The sequence below is a fragment of the Halichondria panicea genome, chromosome 12 (assembly GCF_963675165.1).
Source record: "Halichondria panicea chromosome 12, odHalPani1.1, whole genome shotgun sequence".
Taxonomy (NCBI): domain Eukaryota; kingdom Metazoa; phylum Porifera; class Demospongiae; order Suberitida; family Halichondriidae; genus Halichondria; species Halichondria panicea.
Window position 1 is genome coordinate 3,163,887 of NC_087388.1, and position 24,805 is coordinate 3,188,691.

Consider the following 24,805-nt stretch of genomic DNA (forward strand, 5'->3'; position numbering starts at 1 on the left):
CTAGCTACTGTATCGTTAACTACTAAGCTATCTACATGTAAAAGGATAAACGCTAGACAAACTACATGTACATGTAGCTATAATTATGTATACTGTTACAGTATTACACAAGCTACATGAAGCACACTGTACACACAATCACCACACTTACAGTACCCATCAATAAAATCCGCTCCGTTTCTTAAAACGCACGTATAAACGGTAGCGTTAAACCGGGTGCAGAACGACCGCTTCCCTCTCATTATAAATTAAAACGGTGACGTATGTCACCATGAAAAATTGAAATGATTTACACAATGATACTGTATGATTTATACAATGAACTAGCTATTATAAAGTATGCAGACAGTCAGACATACTGATACAGCACTGAAGAAGAGACGATGGTCTTCAAAAACGGTCATTCCAGGTCACAGATAACTTGCATGGAGGGAAACTTAGTCTCGGGGCTGATGCGAGACCGAGAACAACTGGATAAACGGTGCACTGTTGCAAAATAGCATCTATAATTAAAGGATTAAAGCGCTAGACAATCAGCTACATGTATACTGTAGTACACAAAGCTAGCTAGCTAGCTAGCTACACTGTACACACGATCATTATAAGTTAACGAATCTGCTTACTCAGCAATTTTCTGCACATGCGTAAAAACGGTAGCCGTTTTTGTATTATATACAATGTGCGTTTTTTTGTGTAACGGGAACGCACCGTTTTCCGCAAACAAACGGGAACTTTTTATTGATGGGTACTGTACATTGTACGTCACCACTAATGGATTTCAAAAGGTGTACAATATATAGAAAAATAGAAAAATGAAAGCACCGTGGGTGCTGATGCCTCGGTGGAGGTGCCAAAGCTACATAACATAAAGCTACTAATAGCTAGCTTTTATACACACATTGATTATAATTATCGATGAACATTTTTAATTTTGCTGCATGCAGAATCCAGACTCACAGGGAAACTCAAAGAGTGGGTAATGATCGACGATGATTGTTGCTAATAACGATCGACGCCAAAAGTTCAAGTCTAAAATTAATGGCTGCAAGTCAGCAGAGCCTTGCAGCTCTCTTCTCACTCTTGCAGCTATCAATAGCTAGCGTTCTAGTGCAGAGCTAACTACTAAGTAGAGTAGTAACACTCGGTGAACAAATTTTGCTACGGACTCTTTTGAAAAGGCATATTCCAAGTAAGCATAACTCGAGAACGAAGCTTTATTTTGCAAATCCACAAATACCAAGCCAAGAAAACATGACTAGAAGCCTATAGAAACTCTTACTTGCACTTCATTGATCCTTGAGCAGCTGAAACAGTCTACACACACGCACACATACACACACACACACACACACACACACACACACACACACAAACACACTACCGTATACAAATGTACCTCGCTTGCACATGCGCACCGAGGCATAATAACTTAGCACAGCACAGTTTTCGACGTGTTTTTCATTTGTTGGAGAAAAGAGCCATACTTGACGATACTAAGACTCCAAATCGATGGGAGAAACACGAAGCTGCTCTCAACAAGACGGCTAAGCCTCCTGGGTCCATGGGTGTGGTTTGGTTGTCCAACGCAACTTTAGTAAAGATGTCAAATGGCCAACTCTTGGACCACGGAAGCGTCTACTACGTGTTGCTCTTTGACGGCAGCAAAATCCGGCATAATCTTGCTCTTTTTGGGGCCAGTATCGTGGATTGAATTGTTGCTATTGTCTGTGTTCTGTTACATAGAGTGATTTTCATCATTATGCCTCGGTGCGCATGCGCAAGCGAGGTATACGGTAGTGTGTGTGTGTGTGTGTGTGTGTGTGTGTGTGTGTGTGTGTGTGTGTGTGTGTGTGTGTGTGTGTGTGTGTGTGTGTGTGTGTAGACTATTTCAGCTGCTCAAGGATCAATGAAGTGCAAGTAAGAGTTTCTATAGGCTTCTAGTCATGTTTTCTTGGCTTGCTATTTGTAGATTTGCAAAATAAAGCTTCGTTTTCGAGTTATGCCTACTTGGAATGCCATTGCAGCCTTTTCAGAAGAGTCCGTAGCAAAACTTGTTCACCGAGTGTTGCTACTCTAGTTAGTAGTTAGCTCTGCACTAGAACGCTAGCTGCAAGAGTGAGAAGAGAGCTGCAAGGCTCTGCTGACTTGTTAATTTTAGACTTGAACTTTTGGCATCGATCGTTTTTAACAACAATCATTGTCGATCATTACCCACTATTTGAGTTTCCCTGTGGTCAACAAAATTAAAAATGTTCTTCATGATAATTATTGTATGTATAAAAGCTAGCTATTAGTAGTTTTATGTTATGTAGCTTTGGCACCTCCACCGAGGCATCAGCACCTGCGGTGCTTTTATTATACCCAGTCTTCACAGACATTCAGAGTTTCATGATTTTTGCTACAGACCTATACCTAGACACTTGCTACACTGAGTATTGTAACAAAGAGTGCTCACAATTAAGTGTGTGTTTTCTCGATTAAGATCAAACGTACCACATATGATTTTTAGTCCATAATGATAGCCTTGCAAAATTCCTGTAGCCTAACCCACTGCTGACCATGCGATAATAAAATTGCATAATATAATTGCACAATGTGCAGTAATATGCCTTAGCTACAGAACGATGTCACTTTTGATTTTCGGGGGACAAAATATTCGTGGTTCAGCAATATTGAGACATTTCGTGGGAAATGTTTTCGTGGTTGCTGCTTGCACTGCAGGTAAAGGTAGGCAAGGTCGCTTCATTCGTGGGTAAATATTCGTGGTCAGACCTTCAACTACGAAAACCACGAATATTTTGCCCCACGAAAATTACACGCTATACGGTATTTTTAACAGATTTTAGTTTTTAGTGATTTAATAGCTACTGCAGCTGGCCACAATCGTTGAGTTAACCCTAACCGTCATGGGCCACGATCGTGGCCCGCAATAGTGACTTTTTTTTCGAAATTCTAATTCTGCGATACATAGGAAGTAGTTCGAACTACGCACATCCCTGTATAGAGGAAGAGCTGTAGAATCACGTGCAATTTAGTCTAGAATTTTCCAAGCCACGTTGCTATGTTAAAATTTCATTAGCATCTTACCGCACGAAGTTTATAGCTATGGCTAGGTTGTTTACTTGTGCCGATGTCCTTGAACAGCTTGAAGACAGCAATGGCGATGTCTCCTCTGGTGATGACAGTGCCTATGAAGGAGAGGGGATAGTAGGATACCTCCCAAAGGCTACCAGCTTTATGCCAGACGCTGATGAACTGTCTGGGACTGAGGACATGCATGACATGGACCTAGACGCTAGAGCTATGGACCAGGACGGTGAAAGACCAGGAGAGGGCTCACTTTGTGACTTTGGCAAGTAGTATAGTATAGCTAGAATATCAGTAGTATAGCTAAAATAGAATTAGCAGGTAATGAACAGTCTTTATGTGAGCTTGTAAATTTCATAGATCGTTCACCGATATAGTAATACATGTACGTATTGTACTTCAAATTGATATATCTTAGCACTGTTACATTCATATGATGTGAAAATCAAGCTTAGTCAAGCCTTTATACCATATGATAGGCTGATCCATAAAAAAAAATTTTTGGATTTTATCTCACCGCTGGCCGAGCATTTAAAATGATAAAAACGGCTGAGCGTAATAACCGTGGTTGTTATGGCAACACATGTTGCACCATTTTATTCCTTGTTGTATGGGCATTCTATTGGTATATGGTTGCTAGGCATTTTATTGCTCTGGAAACCCGATAGAGAATTTACAGACATTTCACTTCACTGTTAATTAAGAATCCGACGGTTAAACGGGAACGGTACCGTTTTACCAACGGGAACTTTTTATTGATTGGTACTGTACGTACATGTACATGTGTATGATTATAATAATTACGGAATTTGCAGCACATTATTTTATGCGGAGGTGAATCGAAATACACTATTCATTGCAGTACTGCATTGTTTTTTTGACTGACCGTAATACATTTTCTTCTTTGTTTCAGCGCTCAGTTCTACGCAATTTTTAGATTTTTTGGCATTTAAAATTCAGCTTGTCTCGATCTCCACATCATTACACGTAAACTACCGTCAGGAGTGCATGAATACCGTATAGCAGGTAATTTTCGAGGCACTAAATTTTCGCGGATTGCTAAAACTAAACAATTTTTGATTTGATTTTCGAGGATGGAGATTCAAATGACCTCACCCCTACAGTTAAGAGTTTTTCAATTTTCGAGGGCACTAAAGTTTCGAGGTTTCTTTGAGGTGGAGGGTGCTAAGCTTGGAGGAATCAAATAGCTGTGACATACCGAAGTCGGAAATTTTTGCAACAGGCACTGATCGTGTAAGTTTCAGTAAAACGACACGTTATCGCCACAGTGGGTAATCTTCTTCCTGTGAATGTAGGCCAGACCTCATACAGTTAAGTTAAGCACAGCAGAAAATGCTTGCAACGAATATATTCATGAGAGATCACGATATCCTTACTGTACATGAATATTTGCATGCACGTATCTTTGGCAGAAGCAAAGGAAGATTGGCTTTTGTTTCAACCTTTTCTGTCATTGTGTTTTGTCCACTACCTCACTCTGTACTTAAATACATGTAATATACTACGTACAAAAAGATTGATAGCAGTTGCAACGTTGGATTGGCTAAAAATTAGAAAAGCATTGAAACGTTAAAAGAACTGTACCCCTACGCGTATATTGCACGTACTCTGTTTTTCTACAAACTTAGCACGAGGGTACATGTATTTGCACTACAGTGGAACCTGTTATAACGGACTCTCTAAATAGCGGATCCCTCTGTTGTAGCGGACAGCATGCCTTGTACCAACTGCTTTTACTAGTGTACTTGCAACCACAAATAGCGGACACCTCTAAACTCCGGACAACGGACGTCGCCCTTGCACAAAAGATGCAAGAATTAACCTCCTATAACGGACGAAGGGTGTGGTTATAGTCAATATAGATCTACAAGAATGGTATCCACTACCTGCTGCACCACAGCAGTGTGAGTTCCATCAGTAATTTGGCCAGTTGTTGGGGAAACGTCAGTAAGTGTTTATATTACAAATCAGAACATAATTTTGTTCTGTGATTTTTATCTTTGACAGTGTGGTGTAAAAATAATCTGGTCTATGGTTGTGGTAAATTGTGAGGAATTTTAATTGTGTTTCAATTGGGTATCCAGTAAAAAAAATGTACCTAAAGTCTTTTTGAAACATACCTTGTAACTTCCCCCCTGTATGAGTTATATGTTTGTGTTAAGTGTTAAGCACACTTAACAGAGTATTCTAAAAGCTACATTTTGATAGTAAAAATCTACTGATGTTTTAGCAGGATTAGTGAAACATAATTATATTTATGGTCCATTCCCCCGTGTTAATTTGTGGTAGTTAATCTGTTCCCAAAGACCATGGCTACGTGTATACTGATTCAGTTCATCATATTTGTGTATTTGAAGTCATTATTGTCTCATTAAACACATTTGGGGTAACGTAACCTTATATGGTATAACCTCCCAATAAGAAACCTTCAAATAGCAGACAAAACCCCCTGCACCAACTTGTCCGTTATTTGGATTCGGAGGTTCCACTGTATTGGTCTATTGTGATAATTGTGATATATTCACTGAGCTACATGCATGTATACTGTTACGTGATGTACATCTTCAGTATGTTGACTCTGTATACTCATGTTTTGTTGCTGTAGGAGTGCAATCCCTCATTCTACAAGGCAGAATCAGTGAGGCAAGGTTGCTGGTCCATTGCACATACAAAGGCCTCTTAGAGAACAACTTGGAGCTTTTGTTTCGATTAAAATGTAGACAGTTTGTTGAGATGATAGGTGGCTATGACAGAGGCGAGATCATTTCTCCTACACGAGATTTGAGATTATCATGTCACTCTGATATAAATGGCTCCACTGATTTACAACAGAGTTTTATGGATGGTGAATCTCCCAAACTGTCCGGAAGTGTAGATGTAGTAGGACAGGGTGATAGCACTGCAAGAAACGGACAGGTGAGTATTTTGTGAGTATTTTGAACAATCACCTGTATGTAACAATAAAAATTATATATGTGTGGAACTCGTACTAAAAGGCTATACAGACATTTGAGCCCTAAGGTACATGTAGGGTGTACAGCTGAGCATGTTACAGTAGTAACCTGCTTATAGCCACACTGTTACTAAGAAGCGGCACTTACCTCCACATTGCATGTGACACAGTAGGATTGTCCAAGACAATCGAACGGGAGAGAGCCGTACGTGACAATTAACAGGTACATGTAGATGGACCGGAAACACATGTATATCCTTGGTATGCATGCGTAAGCGAGGTATACGGTAGTGTGTTTGTGTGTCTGTGTATATTATACTGCTACAGCTTCTCAAGAATCAATGAGTAAGAGTTATGGGCTTCTAGTCATGTTTTCTAGGATTTATCATTTTGTTTCGTAAATAATGCTTTGTTCTCGAGTTATGCCTATGGTTGGACCCGGAAATAGTTGGTATAGAAGTGTATTTGGTACCAACAGCAGCAGAATTTTTAGTAGAACAACACATCAAAAATCCACCCTAAACTGTTTCAGGGAAAAAATTTTATTTGCGATAAGATATTTAATTCTTAAAAAACGCCCGTACAATCAGTCAATTACATCCATATGTGAATAAAGTTAGTTCATTAGGATGGTAAATTGGCAAAGTTGTTTCTATAATGTACTTTCTTCCCCTTCCAAGCCAAAAATTTCTTCTTCTGATGAAAGAATAATGTCCTCAGCATTTTTACAATATTCTCCTCGGCAGTCCCCACAAGCAGTTACACATTTGAGACCATTTTTGTGACAAGAGCATACATTGGTTCCACATGGATTTTCAGAAGGCTTGCACTTGCATCGCACCAGGGTTTCTGGTGCAGCAGCCATGTCTGTCATGACTGGAGTTAGTGTAGTACCATCAAGCTTCCAACCCCATTGCTCAGGATCAATGCAAGTATTCATGAGCAAGCCTCTTCCAGAGCACTACCTGTAAGTGAACCCCCCTCAAACCGTGAAAATGTGCTGCCCTTTCTGTAGGTGGTAGCTTCTGTGGGTCAATCGCTTTACTTGATGAGGCCATCTCCAAGAATTTTACATACCGTAAATAGTTCAATGAATCATCTTGCTTGCCACTAAACAGGATAACAAATAAACGAACACCAGCTTCGCTAATTTCTTCTGCTGTCATACAAGGATCACCCATCAAGAATGATAGCCGCACCTCTTCAAATACCTGGACTTTCTTCATGAGGTTTGTCTTTCCCTGCCCGAAAGTTGCAGAAGTGGTGTCACAGCCACTCCAGGCATGAATGAACAAAAGTTGAGATGTCACCAACGTTATATATATAGGTTTGCTGTCTTGGAATGGTACACATACCTTAAAAAATATATTATTTTAGTAAAAGCTGCCAGGTGAAACTGTACTGACTGTAGATAGTGTAGATAATGTAGTTGATAATTATGCCTTGAGGCGTACACGCACGAGGGATACGGTAAAGCTGACTGTGTGTGTGTGTGAGGGGTGTTATCTGTGTAAAAATATACGGTAAAGCTGACTGTGTGTGTGTGTGTGGGGGTGTTATCTGTGTAAAAATGACTATGACAATGTACACACGCGTGCATTCATATGCACATTACAATACACATGTCAACATGATCGAGTGAAAATACCCTCGTGCAAGAACTTCGAAGCAAAAGAGGGGATGGGCAAGATGGGCTTATTTTTGCGAGGGTACGGTATATGTACAGTTGCAATTCTTACATTTATACAGAGAATCAGAGCAGAAAGAGATTTTTGCCGTGTATATTGCGTAGTAGTGTTCCTACTCTACTCACGTGACAGTATAGTTGGGCGTGGTCTGACCTTCCGTAAGTCGGGTTGCAAGTTTTTTGGGGATTTGGCGCCCTATCAGATAGCAGTACTTTTCACCTGGTTGGATACACTGCGAAACACGTCATCATTTGAGAATAACATAGCAGTATTACATAATGCAGAACAAGCTTGCAACCTGACCTCCTTTCTTAATGGAAGGTCGGGCCACACCCAATTAGTGATAGTACTGTTTAGCCAGGGTTAGTTCAGCACGTGCTTTTCTGAGGGTGTGAATGTAGTTCACAGCATACTTTTAGGTAGGTGGGTCGTCTAATCACCACTAACAGGTACATTATAGCTCAAAAAGGAGGTGTAAGCCTGAGAGAGTAATACTTCACTGGTACTCTGAATGGCCTGGCAGAAGAGTGACATACCATGCAGGCGTTCCCATGGGCGCCCTGAATCTTGAAGCGTCCGACTCTAGCCCATAGGACGTGAAATGTATAGTTCGATCGTTGGAGTATCTGGCGGTCTCCTATGCTGATACAGCCTTTGATGAAAAGATGATGGGCTGCAATTCGCGCCTGGTTTCTTCCCCCCCCAGGATCTGACAGATTCAATAAGGCATTTGTACTGCTATAATTACGTGTGAGCTGAAGTGCTCTTTCGGTGTGGGGTGCTTTGCCCCTCCTACATTTTTCATTTGCCTAATTTGCCACCCTGACCCAAAATCGGCCCTGCATGTAGATATTGTAAAGACGGTAGATTACTGCTCTTAGGATCATTTTGACTGTTTTTCCACTGTATAATGTAAGAAACTGAGGCATGACAAATCCAATTGTGTGTATCAACATACTGCACACATAGGGTTTGGCTTCCGTACTACAATTTCTAGTTGTTTCACGTGAGATTTTTTGCTTTTTACAGAATGGTGATGCTCCACAAGATGCTTCCATGGATGTAGATCAGCCTGAGAGGAATCTCGTAAACCTTGATAGCAATCCAGTAGCAATTGAGAGAGTACTGGCATTTGGTAGAGACTTACAAGTTATGTACTCAGAACTAAAAACGAACAAACCTAATAAGCAATTAAAGACTTTATTACAGGTTTGTAAAAGTATCACGTGATACTTGGTTGAAATACTGTGTACGTGTGCTTGTATTATACAGGACTCATTCAGTCTACTGGCGTACACTGAACCCCAGTCCAGTCCAGTTGGGTACTTGTTGGACCCCATCCAAAGGGAACCTGTCAGTGCAGCTCTTAACTCTGCTATATTAGGTAAGTCATGCAAATGTATACCATATGCATTAGAGCACGTACACGTAATACAGTAAAACCTCGATTTTCCGGCCCCTCAATTAATGGGCGGGCGTCTTCTTAGCCTCGATTCCAGGCCGCTAAGAGAGGGCCTGGTATCGACTGTTTGCGCATGCGCCACCTATTACCCAGAAAGTAGGTAATTCGGATACCATTGTATTTTGCTCAGTAAAACAATGACGTCACAACGAACGGAAGTGGATTGAAGAAAGTGGATAGAAGTGTGATTGTAGCCCGTGTGATAGCATTCTAATAGCTACCCTTAGCCTACTATGTTAACAAAGGACTCACAGCCTGCAACAGTGTGGATAACAATCCTCTGAACGGAGGGGAAGGCTGACAATAGCTTATATGGATAGGCCACGCCCATCTGACACTAACCTTGGTGAAAGTCGACTCTATCAGAAAGAAATTGCTGCTGTAACCAATACAGCTCTGTCTTTAGCTAGCTAGCTATATAGCTCTGTGTCTGACTTTATGAAGAGTATTCTTTGTCTGTATATGTTATTCAGGATATAATTCGGGTAAAAATTCAGTTTAATGGGAAACATTACGGGAATATTATCCAATAATTTTGCGCATGCGCAAGCAGTCAGTAGCAGGCCTAATTGTTTAGGCCTTGTGAAGGAGGCTAGCGTCTTCTGTGCATGTAGTCTGACTAAAACGAATACAAACAACTGGAAACAAAGGTCAATGATGGGCTAGGTTTGGGTTGATAGGGATAGAGTTAACAGGACGATTATTGACTACTCGATTACCGTATAGCGGGTAATTTTCGTGGGGTAAAATATTCGTTATTTTCGTGGGCAAGCTGACCTCCACGAAATTTTAACGTAGGCGTGGCTTATCGGAATGTAGGAATGCCGTGCAGCCACGAGATTTTTACTCACGAAAACCACCTTTTCTCGAGTTGAACGAATTTTTTACCCCACGAAACTTACCCGCTATACGGTATCTGAACCAGATCATCCGAATTCTCTATCTGGGTGACCACATAAACACCTACTTACACATGCGCGCACGTAGCTAAAAATTTACGGGAAGGAGGCAACGCCCTTGCAAAAAGGTTAACGGAAACCACACCCACTAATTAACTAATTATCGCGTAGAAGAGCAGGTAAATGACAGTACAAGTACCGCACCCTCACTCCCTAGCTGCACGAGGAATACTGTGTGTGTGTGTGTATTCCAGCTCAATGCAACGAGAAATATAGGCTTCTCTCTAAACTAAAGCCGCTAATTTTACTTAAATAGCTTTATGTGTTCGTTTCTATTGAGTTAGCCTTGCACTAAAGCGCTAGCTTTTTGTTAGGTACAAGAGTCTAGTAATTTTTTTGAACTTGACCTTTTGCCGACACACCCCTTTTTCCCGTGTATTTAATGCGCATGCGTGTTCATCCCCACGTGTGCCATTTTGAACCCTATATAGCAGAATCAATATACAATCTTGAGATGTTGGATTTGAATAATGCTTGGCTCTCGAGTTATGCGCTAACTTGGAATGCAGAGTGCAAAGCAAAAGTTGTCCATGGCTCTGCACTAGAACGCTAGCTTGCAAGGTACTGATGCAGCAGTCATTAATTTTAGACAGGCATCAGCAACAATCAATTTTATACACTTTTTTCCACACAGAATCTCAAAACCTTCCTGGACAGCCTCCTTTAGAGTGTGCACTAGGACAAGCACTTCAGTGTCTAAAACACATGTCCAGAAATGGACTAGGCTCTGCAGCTTTCACTGGTGTATATGACATTGTAAACTCGTGATAACTATAATTATAGTTGTGATACCACTTTTTTTTACCTGTATACTAAAAAAACAAATGAGGATACTGCATACACTGTGTTCTCCATTCATTTAACTCGGAGAACGTCTTTTTACATTGAAATGAATCAACAGGGTGAAGCTGTTCACTTAAAATTAATTATAGTGCATAAGTAGAGAAGAGTATACCTCTTGCGCAATTATTATTAAGATCAGTGCCATAAATAGTATAATTAATGAAGTGCCTTGTCATTGTGAAATGGCATCATCAATGCAGCTCTTGAATTATATCTTATACGTAGAGTATGATAACATCGTTGCCATGGCTACTGGCATGTTGTGTGCGTTACCTGTGACCAGAATGCAGCCTCCAATACACAATTTCATGACCCCATCTTAGTAAAAGAAAGCTCTAGTTATAGTATTTTAGAGCTGCTTTCATGTATTTTGTACTTATGAATGATTAATTTTCTCCATTTTTCAGCATTTTTATCATGTAATCTGAGCTAGAATGACCTCATACCAATACTAACCTTTTTTCTATTAGATATCACATTGAAGTAGTATTGGAGGCTGCATTTCCAGTCATTATTGGTCACAGCTAACGCACACAACAAGATAGTAACCATGGTAATAGTGTTATCAAATTAATGGTATTTATGTCCACAATACATTTTGGGTGAAAAAAGGTAAAATAAATCTGAGTTGTATACAGTACACTTCATCTTCAATTTAATGCTGTTTTGCTAAAAAGCTACCTGAGGAGTCCTTTTCAGAAAAAGCAGTAACGTCTGCATTGTTACGTACCTCGTACAAACTACACTGTTACGAACCTCATAACAGGATCCAGGACATCAAGTGGTCCACTCCCCCAAAAGTGTGGTTTTGGAAGTGCAGCCCTACCCCCGATGACTTGGGCCATTAGTGAAGGAGACTGATCACGACTAGTTGAACAACTAGAAAACCAACAACCCTAAAGGACAGGGTGGGTGGGAAAAAATGATTGAAGCAGCTACTCCACTCTCGGTACGATATTAGACAGGTGGCCTAATATGCCGACCCCCCTTTGCTACATTTAATTCCATTAAACGTCTGCATTGTTACGTACCTCATACAAACTACACTGTTACGAACTCGTGCTGAGCTGGAAGCCCCACCCCCGATGACTTAGGTCATAAAAGGGTTGGACAGGAGAGGAGACCTTCACCCACACAGCGGGTGCCCACCCCAACATGTCGCCAACCCATCACACACCGAATTAAAATAATATCGCAGAAAACACAGCTACAGGGCATAATAATAACAATCAAATTAATTAAGCATCTCCTACCTATCCAACATTAGCTAGTCCGAAGCTATTATCAACGAGAGTTGCATAATGGAGATACGCCGCACTCTCCAGGGTCTAAGTTGTCGTCGCACTGATCCTGAAACTGTGGCTGCAGTGGCCTGATCGACACCAGCCAAAGGGCCCTCTCCACGAACGGAGGTGAGCTTTAACGCACCTACCTGCATGCTGATGATCCACGAGCACACAAACGGGTCCGTCTTCGATGATTTGGTGTGCACCTCGATCACCGAGGAGTGGTCGAAAGACGTAGCCCCGCAGGAATACTTTTAAGTGTTGTACGCAAGCTTTGACTCTTGGCTATGTTTTTTGCGTCGACGCTGCTAATTCAAATAGAGGCCCTCCAAGTTGGGGCAGTTCAGTTGGGCCGAACCAGTTCTTCCGAGATTGGTGACAGAACACGGGCCGCCAACGGACACACCTGGAAAAATAGACCGTGACAAGCTTCCGCGAACAGAAAAATGTTATAGTGGGAAAGTCTTACTGGTACCAGAGTTTAAAATCGCCACCATCGCGGCGTTATCACAGAAGCACTGAACTGCTCCCCCACAGAGCACAAGCACCGTAATGTTGCTTGTAATGTGGATCAAGAAACCACTCCTGGTGCGACGTGAAAGCACATCTGAAGTGAGGATGACATCCGGGCGTAGTGCAAACAAATACCCGATTGAGACGAATATGATGGAAAAGTTCTTTTGCATAGGTCGAGGTACTTTACAAGCGTGTTGTAGGTGGCCAAGCAGATCCCGTTTTGTGCAGACCGTTTCATCAACAATTGCAACTGTAGTCTTGCCAGCTTATGTGCTGGGTGTCCGTATCAATCAGGTTCACCAGGGCTGTCGACGGTCCTTCCGTCTTGTGTGGCATTCCCACTTCCTCGCATATCCCACTTCCTCACATAGCGCCCCTGCACATTCCGGTCCCATTGTGGCCGTCGGCTAGGGCTGTTGGGCGCGGACCGTTGCCTCCCATACCATTCCTAGCACAGGCATATCCATCTTCGCTATGGATCACATCAACTGCACCCCCCACTGGGTGTGAGAGGTTGGCTCGACGATGGCAGACTCTCGACATGGACTCCCACTTGCCCGCTCTGAGGGGGTTGTGGGGAACAGGCTCCAGGGTATACGAGTAACGACCTTGTATCCATGTACCTACGGAAATAACCGTGACGTACTTGCTGTAAGAACATATGTAACCCGATGAACTATGAACTATGAACTGATTATGTAAGTGAACATGTGCTAGTGATAATAATTATTATTATTGAGTGCTATGGATTGGCAGTTGATCAACTTGGACATGCAACTAAACAATACTGATATTCATGATGGTCTTTCGAACCAGCGACCTACGTTGATCTCGACACAGACAGAGGAACTGACTTCCATGCATGGCACCAACAATGGCTGGCCTCTTACTGCACCAAAACCTCCAAGCCCAAGCCCTGCAGCTCTCGACAATTTGGGATTAAAAATCACATACAACACATGTCAACCGTCAATGAGGTTCGCACTAATGCCACACCCACATGCCCTGGACGTGGGAACAACTTCCACGATGGAGGGAGAAAAAACTGCTAGAAGATTGAAACCCCCCACTGGCACTCGATCAGTTTCCATTCCTATCACTGTCTCGAACATTGATACCATCAGGATCAACATTCAGGCAAAAACAGCAATTTGCTGTTTGTCAAAGACCTAGGTGAACATATCGACAACCTTGCGTACTCACCGTTAACGGAACTACCCTCAACCCTATCGGCAAAATCACTTTTTGACGTCCACATCTACTTGTTTGAGGCGTTTGCAGAGCTTAGCCCAATCATCTCTCAAAGAGAGGCGTGCTGGATTTCTGACCTACGGTATGTTGTATGCACAGTGTAAACTGTTTTACTGTGAGGAAGCTCATTTGAATTCACTTAGGAACACTTGGAGGTCTGTGGAAATAAAAAACCCTTCACCTGTTAGCTGTATTCAACGTTGTGTAATGTACCCACGTAGGTTGCAGCAAACGAATCATTGCAATTGAAAGTGATAGTGACATTGAAGGAGGGAGGCGATTCGACAGAGTAAGGAAAGTATACTGCCACCACAACAACTTTCGTGTAGCTTCCCCAAATAATTATGGTCAGGCTTCAATTGACAGGGGAGAGGGGGGGGGGGGTAAAAAGCCACATTTCATACAAAATATATTATGGTGGATATTCATGTGTGCACAAAGGGTATGCTCACATTTTTGCTTCTGATATCGCAGAACTGCAATTTAATATCGACAGGGCACGCCTACAGCAAAATGCTATTTCCTACAACCAAAACGTTAGCCGATTGTTCGTTCATTACAGAGACTCCTGAGGCCAGGCAGGCAACGAGACAGACAGAGGCACACACAGCAGAGAGATGTGAATCCAGATATGCCTCTATTTGAACAATCTGCTGTTCAATTCAAGAAGCAAAACTTTCAACAGCTGCACTTCAAGGTTATAATGTGCTTGCTGCAAGCGAATCTACTCGGACACTATAACACTACGTACTGGCACCACAATGTGTATTTTAAACTAACGGCGTGCACATTAATTTTTAATTTTTTAAAAATGTAGGGTCTCACACAAGTTGAAGAGATGAATCTATCGATTAGGCCACCTACCACCACTGCCAGAAGATTTGGATGTGTTAGTGGTGCGAAAGGACATCCCTCTGTTATACTTTCTACTAGCCGAAGATGGTGACTTAGCAAACACTTCACATTATATGGAGCCCACTTGTCCACATCATTCCTAAGCAAAGAATGGAGCAAGAAATCAGTCGATTCAAGATTTGCAAAGTCCTACGATCGATATTTCAGCATGGCATTCCCCAACTTGTTTCCCACTGAGAACGCAAGTAACCATCGGAAATTATTTCACCCACCGGTTTTTGCTCGTCTTCAAGCCGGTAGAATTACATTTAGCAGCACTCAGGTGACGGCAGGGGATGAGGAAGGGAATGAGAGCCGACAGAGTACTTCGTGGCACCAGACAATTCTGGTTCAGAGAGCTCATCAGTATGGTTGACACTCGTTCTTCGACAACTTGGTCACAACCACCACCTCCCACCACCTCCAGTCACTACCACCACCTCCAGTCAAACAATAACATGCCAGGAGACATCTGAAGCTCGTCATTGCAAACAATTTGGTTGTGATAGTCACAGAAGATGATATGATCGACAGCTAATGTGGACATGCAGTTCATCATTTCCAGACTGACTACTGCACAAAGTACGACCGTCAAAGATACCAGGATAGTGAGAGGCCTCAAAGATGGAAACAAGTTCCTCAAAACTGCAGCCTATACCACATTAACTACTACAACACCGCCTAACAAGAGGAGGAAGGTCATTACACGATCATTCTACCCCAAGTACGGGCTTAAAGTATTACTCTTTTCAGGTCAGTTGTCTTTGGCCACATTGTTGCTATTTAATAACTCGAGGTACTTTTAACAGTGACCATCTCAAACTTAGTGCTTCTGGACCAGTGATAACTCCTCCAACCACACTGTTACACTGTCAACGCCTACTATGGTCGGAGCTAACTTGGTCATGACTGGTAGAGTGCCACAACTCAGGTGTACCCTAGTGAAAAATCTAACTTAGACCTCACGTGAACTGGTAAGGTTTATTGTGATTGTGTAAGAGATCTAAAGGTATGGTGTACCCTGAAAAATCCCAGAATGGGTTCTTTCAAAGAAAGTACAAGATGTCTAAGTCTTGGCTAATCAAATGAATTCTAGTACCTGAATGCATAAATGGTTCACAGGAACATACTCCATGCATGCAGCATGCATGGAGTGACAACAATTGGTGAAACAGTGTCAGACCATAAAAATAAATCGAGGTGGTCTGACACGATCATGCTATATACCTCACATATAATTATGGCTGTCATAATTATGAATGCTTATACTGCACATGCAGTATGCAATCTGAGCAAGCTGCTGCTATTAAATTTTGTGTGGGTTGGAAAAAATGTTATGATTATAGTCTACTGATCAGGTCAAAGTATAGATCTGCATGCTCTCATTTTTAGTATTTCATATTCATGACATGTCTGAGCCCAAACAAGACTACGAGGTGATGAGGTATCTGCTAATAGCAGCAAGAATGATGGAGCAAGCATATATGCCACAAACCATGTATGTATAATTTAATTATGGCTTGCACAACCCTGATGGTATGATTGCTTCATGCAGCCTCCCTAACCCCCCCTCCGAGTCCAGCAGCCGCAAATTTGTAAAGTACGTATTTAATTTATAAATAATTAAGTGCCTATATATAGTTGTCCACAAGAGCTATATAGTAGGATACGCTATAACTGTAATCATGGTTCACAGAATTAGACGACGATGATGGACCCATAGCGTCTCGGACAAGATCCAAACGTAACAATTAACAGTACATCCATAGCGTTCTGGACAAGATCCAAACAAATAATTAACTATCTCACTATCGTACCCCTGTATGCTGTAATACGTATTATGGAATGGATAAGCTATTTGAACAGTTCAAAGTTCTCGTTTAAGGATACTACAATTATTATTGTAGTAATTATGGTTACTGTGTAGCCCAAGGTACAAGGTGTTATATCCATGCACATGACTCTCACATGTCCATTGAATGAACACAAGGGAACAAAGGAACAAAAATGGCACATGCAAGTGAAGAGAACGATCAGGTAAACTTTTAAATATTTCTATTAGTATGGTAATCATTTTGATTATAATTATTAGGAATATTATGAGCTTGAGGAGCCAGAAGTTGTGCCAAGCAACGTACTAACATTTAAATATGAACACGGACAAGTTTTTTTTTTGGTTTTAATGACAGACAGTAGTGTGCGTTTTTTTCATGACACACATTTGTATCATATTGCTCCATATCTGATCCCAGAATGCCTTCGTTTGCACATAAACTTGCAGTCACACATGTTTGATCACCCAAAATATTAATGACACTCATAATAATTTGGAATTTTGACTACATATGAGAACGATGAGGAGTTAGCTTCAACAAGTATACACTTACACACAATCGATTCTAATCTAACAACTACAATAGTAGATGTTTGACTTCTCTTGATTTGAACAATAAAAGCACCCAGTAGACTGGTAGTTTTGAAGAATGGCTCTACCAGAAACACCAGCTGTTTGAAGGAGGGAACCAGAGGGTGAGAATAGCTTGATAGCTGCGAGTGTACACGAGGGCACGATGTAAAATTGCTCAATTCTGCCATATTGTTCCTTTCCATTACACCGAAATGAGCAAATTGTGCTGTCTCTCTTCGCATCAACGTGTCCATAGTTCTGAGAATGAAGTATCATTCCTTTGTAGTAAATTCGATTGAAGCTACGTACTTCTCTGGGGCTATTGCCAGTTACTTCTTGTATCTTTTGACACATTTCTTCCGCGACAGTAAGGCAGTAAATATCACCTAGAACATAGCACCCAGGAAACAATGTGTGACCTAGTTTGTTCTGTGGAGAAGCATATGCATTCAAGAATGACAGCACTCGCTCTGATTCCAAAGTTGCTATGTCATCTTGTAAAGAATCTAATGTATTGTTGAGATTAAGAGAGAAGAGAAGTTGGTCAGCAATTTTGTGCGTTGAGTGAATGTGTCCCATCAGAAACCCATTCTTATGCTCAAATCCGAAAGCGGAGAAAGTCCAGAGTGGGCCCCATTGTCTAGTGTGTTCACCTAAGTGGAGCAAAAGATGCGAGTTGAGAGTGCAGTCTTTCTCATTATAGAGCTCAGGGAGGAGAGCCACGAAATCTCTGAGAATAACTTCAGCAGCATCTATTTGTGACGATGTAAGCTTGGGTTGGAGTAGCATGTGCATAGAACAAACTAAAAGAGCGAAGTGATGGATGTACAGTGGTGGAAGAAAGGTCAGAAGGAGAGGAAGGGAGTAAAAGAGGAGCCAGGAACGGTATTCACTAGCTTTCCAAAAATTTCTATGCTGTTGAATAGCTCTGGTGAAGTCGTGAGGAGGATGTTGAACAGTAAAACTGGCATCAATTCTGTCAATAAGCTTCTTGTTGAGATAATAAGGTGTGTGAGTGGAATTAACCCACTTATCCATCACTTATCCATAAAGCGTTTGACCACCCCTTCAAGCACACAATGCATATAATCAATAGGTGATCCCGAAGCCAGGTCCACAAGAGAAGCTAAAACAGTCGATCCCTTGATTCCATTTACAATTTTCCCTTCTCTGTCAGCTTCAGCCCCATCTGCTTTCATCGATCGCGTAGTTCTTAACGTATACTCAGTTCCAGGAGGATAAGTTTGTGTTTTCTCTCCTGGATGTAAACATGAAGCACAGCCATTCTTCCCATTAAATTGATGCATATTTAAGATAGGAGCTTTAGCAACCAAATCAAACACACCAAAGAGAGTTGGTACCATCTGGAGTCTTGACAGTAAGACCAGTTGAATTAACTTTTTGCAACATCTGCTCAAAATAACGCAAGAAAAGTGGCATAGGGGGTTTCGATTTGGCAACCCAGATCAGACATGTAATGATGTTTCGCTTCAGCATTCGCAGTTGTGGAGGTAGCGCAATATAGATTGGCCAAATGGTGAGACGGGAAGACTTAAATGGGGTTACTCCATCAGTATTAAAAACAATCCCAATCACTCCTTGTGTTGTGTAATGATCAGATTTTATCTTCTCCCAATTATCTGTGTAGTATATAATTATATAGCAGTCATGTATGCAATAATACGAAAGCATTTACATTCAATGGTTCTTTGAAGTGCTTGTTCTGGTGGGATTAGGATCAGGCTGTTTGGTTCAGAACGCGAACAGCTTCCAGAAGAGCACTTTCGATTCCTCTGAAGTTCTATACCGCAAGAACGACAAAACTCAACTCTTGAATGGAGACTGCTGAATTGGTTTGCGAACTTGACGAGTTGGTACTTTGTGGCTCGATAGGGACAGAGTTTGGCTCTTCAGATTCTTCTTCGAAGTCATCATCAGTTCATAATCATGAGCATGCATGCATGCATACTGCTCTATAGTATTGTGGTTTAAGTTGTGGGTTACACATGAAAAAAGTTAATTGTGCTAGCTGGGCTCTTTTTTGAATCAAGCACATATGAGCCAAAGCCTATAATGCCAGAACTAACACAAGGTAAGTCCACATACTAATAAATTATGCACATGCATCTACTAATATATATTTCTCACATACATTATTTGAAGATCCTAACGAACAATCTAGCTCTGACGCATCGTCAGACGCAGGCTCAGAATCTCTTTTTTCCAATGGTTCGGATGTAAGTGATGTAATTTACTATGTATGACAGAAATAATTATAATTATTTTAAGAAGAAGTTGGTGATGACCTAAGTGATGAGGTATGTTTTCCAAGTTTTACGCGCAAAGACGTATATAGATCTAACTATAATTATTGTATATAATAGGAAGAAGCTGATGAACCTTTCCCCAAGAATTTTCCCCAAGAATTTACTTGGATTCCAAATAATACTGGGGGAAGGTCTATACTATGATGTAGAGTATAGCGATCATAGTGTTCATACTATGAACTTCATTGACTTGACGATTCATTTTATTTACAATGTGTAATGCACTTAATGCTGTACATACTTGAAAATGTGTAATGATGTCGGACGCAATATTGATAATTATAATCGACTTACTCGTCACTATGTGCTTGATCTTGATCACTCATGTCGTCATTGCCACTCACTCCAGATCGATAATTATAATCGACTTACTCGTCACTATGTGCTTGATCTTGATCACTCATGTCGTCATTGCCACTCACTCCAGATCGATCTTCGTTCATATCACTCATTCCGTCCTCTCCTCCGTTCATATCACCCATTCCATCATTTCCTCCAGTCGTATCACTAGTACTCACTCCATCATTACTGTCATCGCCACTCGCTTCTCGATCAGTCGTATCACTAGTACTCACTCCATCATTGCTGTCATCGCCACTTATTCTTCTGTTCATATCACTGCATAATTTTAATTATGAATGGATGGAGGGGGTGTTCTAAAACAGTGTGTAACTGTATGAGTATACATAGACAATCATTATTATTGATCATGCATGTATATATACCTGGAAACAGCTGTTCGGTTCTTTCTCCATTTAGTTGTCTTGGGTATAGGTTGTGATGGATCCAGCAGGTACCTCTTGTATGGTCCTCTGTTCATTTTGTGGGTGATCGAGCTATTTTAGTATAGCTGCATGTAGCTATAGTTCACTATTAAAGCACATGTATACAAAGTGAACATTTTCGCGCAGTTGTAGTATGCGCACCTTTCGAAACATTTCATTGGACAGGACAATTTTTTAGCACTTTCCTAGCACATGTTTCAACTTGCTCCAACATGCCACCAAAGAGATCTAGGAAACCTACTACAAGGTACAACCAGGACAATACTAGTGATCTACTCTCAGAGAAAATCCTCACCAGTAAGTGTTTCTACTATATCAAATGACAGCTAGCTAGCTATATATAGATCGATCGATCTACGTGTCTATTCGATCCTATATTAATCCTAATAATAATATAATTATAGCTGCATGTATACATGCATATAACTATATATACATTTACTATACCTGTTACAGAAAATGTTACTGTGGTGTGCAACCAGACAAACAAACAAGTTGCACTCCGTGAAAGCTTATAAGCTAAGCCTAGAAGATGGAGACATCAAAGAAAACGACTTTGTAAGAGGAAAGCAGCTAATGCTGGAAGACAAAAACAATCACTACCCTGTGACATTTTTGTCAATTGACGAAAGTAAGAAGAAGCAGGTAAAGAAGGCGAGACTTGTGAGCGACAGTGAAGAAGAAAATTGTGCATCCCCCACACAGGTGAATTGATAATTAATTAAATACTTCACAGTACCACTAAAGTTGAGCCCATTATGCATGCAATTACTTATAGTGCCTATATAATAGCTAATCCTGCTTGTATATCAATAATATTTTATACATCTTTTTTTTAAAGATTTCAGGCTCAGAAAATGAATATGATCCAAATCCATTTTCTGATGATGAAGCTAAAGAAAAGAAGATGAAGAAAGGAAAGTGTAGGAGGAATGATGAGAAGCGTAGGAAAGAGCGTAGGAGAAAAGAAGAGAGAGAAGAGGAGCGTAAGAAAGAAGAGGAGCGTAGGAGAGAGAGAAGAGATTCTGAAGCGAGAGAGCGAGAGAGACAGAATGACGCACTAAAGCAGGAAAAATCTGAGGTAAAGTGCTTTTATACATGATTACTCAATCATACTCAATCACCTATAAAACCATGCATATAATTATACGTTGTACAAATTTGTGTGCAGTTGATGGATCACAGTTCTCAATCGCAGAATTGTTCTGGACTGTCTCAGGTAATGTTGTGTGCATGCAGGGTACCTTACATTATTATAATTATTATTACAGGCACAAACTGTGAACCTCGATAAGAGACTTCTGAAGTTGGAGGAAGGGTTGGCAACGACTATCCGCATATTAAGACGGCTAGAAAAGGGTGGGGGAACTGGGAGGACCATTGACACCACCCTGAGCGATCAGGTGCAGGAGGATCCTAAGGAGGATCTTAAGTACACGGTAAGAGTATAATTACTATAAGCATTATATAATTATAATTATTGTTAATTGTACATGCAATGGAATCAACCTGCTGACTCTGTTTGGGAAGGACTATTTAGCGTATGGACGACTCCTTTTAAGCCATCTCTTCACTAAGGAGGACCACAAGACTCATGGGAACAAGTCTATAAAACCCACCCTAGACCCAGAGAGGGTGCAGCGTCTATATGGTAAGTGTATTACTCAGGTGTACATCATTTCTAACATCATTTATATAACAATATATAGATGTATATATGTTAAATTCCAATGCACGCCCAAATAATGCACATCGTAATGCACATCGTAATAGTGAGCACATCGTAATAGTGAGCTCGATAGTCGTAATAATTATACTACCTCGGAGGAGTTGAGTAGTTCCAAAATCAGTACAACATTGTTCAGTATATACATCCCCCGCCAGCTGTCAGAGTTCCACATGCATGCTAGGCTAGCCACATTCCACAAACTTTATGTGAGGAAGTATGTTTACGTTGGTTTCGAGTATTTTCCTCTACACTACAGTATAGATCACAGGTAGTATGTCTCACGCGTTTCTTCACTATATATACCTTGACTTGTGGTATGTAGGATACTTTAGAAGCAACTTAAGGATCAAACGTGTAATACCTTGTGGTTTTGCACACCCTCCCTGCTTCTAGCAATGCTATCTTACGCTTCATTATCGTAAAGGCTAGTTTTGCTTACCAGTACATTGAAGGCCATTGCCAGAATCAGGAATAACAAAATCTGTTCATATGCATGGAAGGTTCCTACTCTACTCCCTATAATATACTACTCCCTATAATATACGAGGTAGCTGCAAACTACAAACCACAAACCAGCTAGTTAATGCACCGTTTTACGCTCGTGCTCTATGGATATTATTGGCAAGCGGAAGCTCATGTAGTGAGAATGAGAAGCTCATGTAGCTCAAGGCGAACCACTCGCAACGATGCATTAACTAACTAGTACATATCGCGCATTTTCTTTCCACTTTTACTGTTCATGCATTCACACATCATATTTATATCTTTACAGATTGTATGGACTTCAAATACAGAGGTTATGACAGAGTGAAACTCATAGCAAGTCTAAATCAAAAATGCCGAGATGTTAAGACAATAATTATACAGTGAAACTGGCTACATGTACTACTTATTTATATAATTTCAGTTTTGTTTCTGTGACATGATTTATTTACAATTTGATCCCTTATGATCTTGAACAGTCTTTATTCAAAGATCACGTTAGATCTTTGATGATCTAGTTCCAAAACACTTGGCTATGATCTTGCACAAACAAATACCCGATTGAGACGAATATGATGGAAAAGTTCTTTTGCATAGGTCGAGGTACTTTACAAGCGTGTTGTAGGTGGCCAAGCAGATCCCGTTTTGTGCAGACCGTTTCATCAACAATTGCAACTGTAGTCTTGCCGTGCTGGGTGTCCGTATCAATCAGGTTCACCAGGGCTGTCGACGGTCCTACCGTCTTGTGTGGCATTCCCACTTCCTCGCATATCCCACTTCAGCGCCCCTGCACATTCCGGTCCCATTGTGGCCGTCGGCTAGGGCTGTTGGGCGCGGACTGTTGCCTCCCATACCATTCCTAGCACAGGCATATCCATCTTCGCTATGGATCACATCAACTGAAGTCGGCGCACCCCCCCACTGGGTGTGAGAGGTTGGCTCGACGATGGCAGACTCTCGACATGGACTCCCACTTGCAGGGGGGTGCGCCAGTCGTGGGGAACAGGCTCCAGGGTATATAAGTAACGACCTTGTATCCATGTACCTACGGAAATAACCGTGACGTACTTGGTGTAAGAACATATGTAACCCGATGAACTATGAACTATGAACGTAAGTGAACATGTGCTAGTGATAATAATTATTATTATTGAGTGCTATTTAGATATCAAGTCACTTGGATTGGCAGTTGATCAACTTGGACATGCAACTAAACAATACTGATATTCATGAGACCTACGTAGATCTCGACACAGACAGAGGAACTGACTTCCATGCATGGCACCAACAATGGCTGACCTCTTACTGCACCAAAACCTCCAAGCCCTGCAGCTCTCGACAATTTGGGATTAAAAATCACATACAACACATACAACACACATGTCAACCGTCAATGAGGTTCGCACTACTGCCACACCCACATGCCCTGGACGTGGGAACAACTTCCACGATGGAGGGAGAAAAAACTGCTAGAAGATTGAAACCCCCCACTGGCACTCGATCAGTTTCCACTCCTATCACTGTGATACCAATCAGGATCAACATTCAGGCAAAAACGCATTATGGAGAAGCAATTTGCTGGACCACAGTTTGTCAAAGACCTAGGTGAACAACCTTGCGTACTCACCGTTAACGGAACTACCCTCAACCCTATCGGCAAAATCACTTTTTGACGTCCACATCTACTTGTTTGAGGCGTTTGCCTCTCAAAGAGAGGCGTGCTGGATTTCTGACCTACGGTATGTTGTATGCACAGTGTAAACTGTTTTACTGTGAGGAAGCTCATTTGAATTCACTTAGGAACACTTGGGGGTCTGTGGCACTTGGGGGTCTGTGGAAATAAAAAACCCTTTACCTGTTAGCTGTATTCAACGTTGTGTAATGTACCCACGTAGGTTGCAGCAAACGAATCATTGCTTTATCACAATTGAAAGTGATAGTGACATTGAAGGAGGGAGGCGATTCGACAGAGTAAGGAAAGTATACTGCCACCACAACAACTTTCGTGCAATTGACAGGGGAGGGGGGGGGGGGGCCACATTTCATTACAAAATATATTATGGTGGATATTCATGCTCACATTTTTGCTTCTGATATCGCAGAACTGCAATTTA

General features: G+C 41.3%; 2 protein-coding genes across 4 annotated transcripts in view; both read left to right on the forward strand.

Moving 5' to 3' along the window:
- Window positions 1–14,791, forward strand: part of LOC135344944 (ran-binding protein 10-like) — a 28,382-nt gene extending 13,591 nt beyond the window's left edge. Inside the window, exons 6-9 of one of the 3 annotated variants that reach the window (XM_064542236.1) lie at window positions 5,714–6,024; window positions 8,779–8,958; window positions 9,022–9,133; window positions 14,629–14,791. In XM_064542236.1, the coding sequence (XP_064398306.1) occupies window positions 5,714–6,024; window positions 8,779–8,958; window positions 9,022–9,133; window positions 14,629–14,711 (686 nt within the window). In that variant the 3' untranslated portion in view covers window positions 14,712–14,791. The other 2 variants (XM_064542235.1, XM_064542238.1) reach the window with 2 other exon arrangements.
- A 5,844-nt stretch (window positions 14,792–20,635) lies between these two features.
- On the forward strand, window positions 20,636–23,157 carry LOC135344949 (capping protein inhibiting regulator of actin dynamics-like). The gene is made up of 7 exons (XM_064542244.1): window positions 20,636–20,776; window positions 20,936–21,184; window positions 21,321–21,560; window positions 21,651–21,698; window positions 21,751–21,918; window positions 22,010–22,130; window positions 22,981–23,157. Exons 1-7 carry the CDS (start codon window positions 20,672–20,674, stop codon window positions 23,076–23,078), a joined length of 1,029 nt encoding a protein of 342 aa, XP_064398314.1. The 5' UTR covers window positions 20,636–20,671; the 3' UTR covers window positions 23,079–23,157.
- The last annotated feature ends 1,648 nt before the right edge of the window (window positions 23,158–24,805 follow it).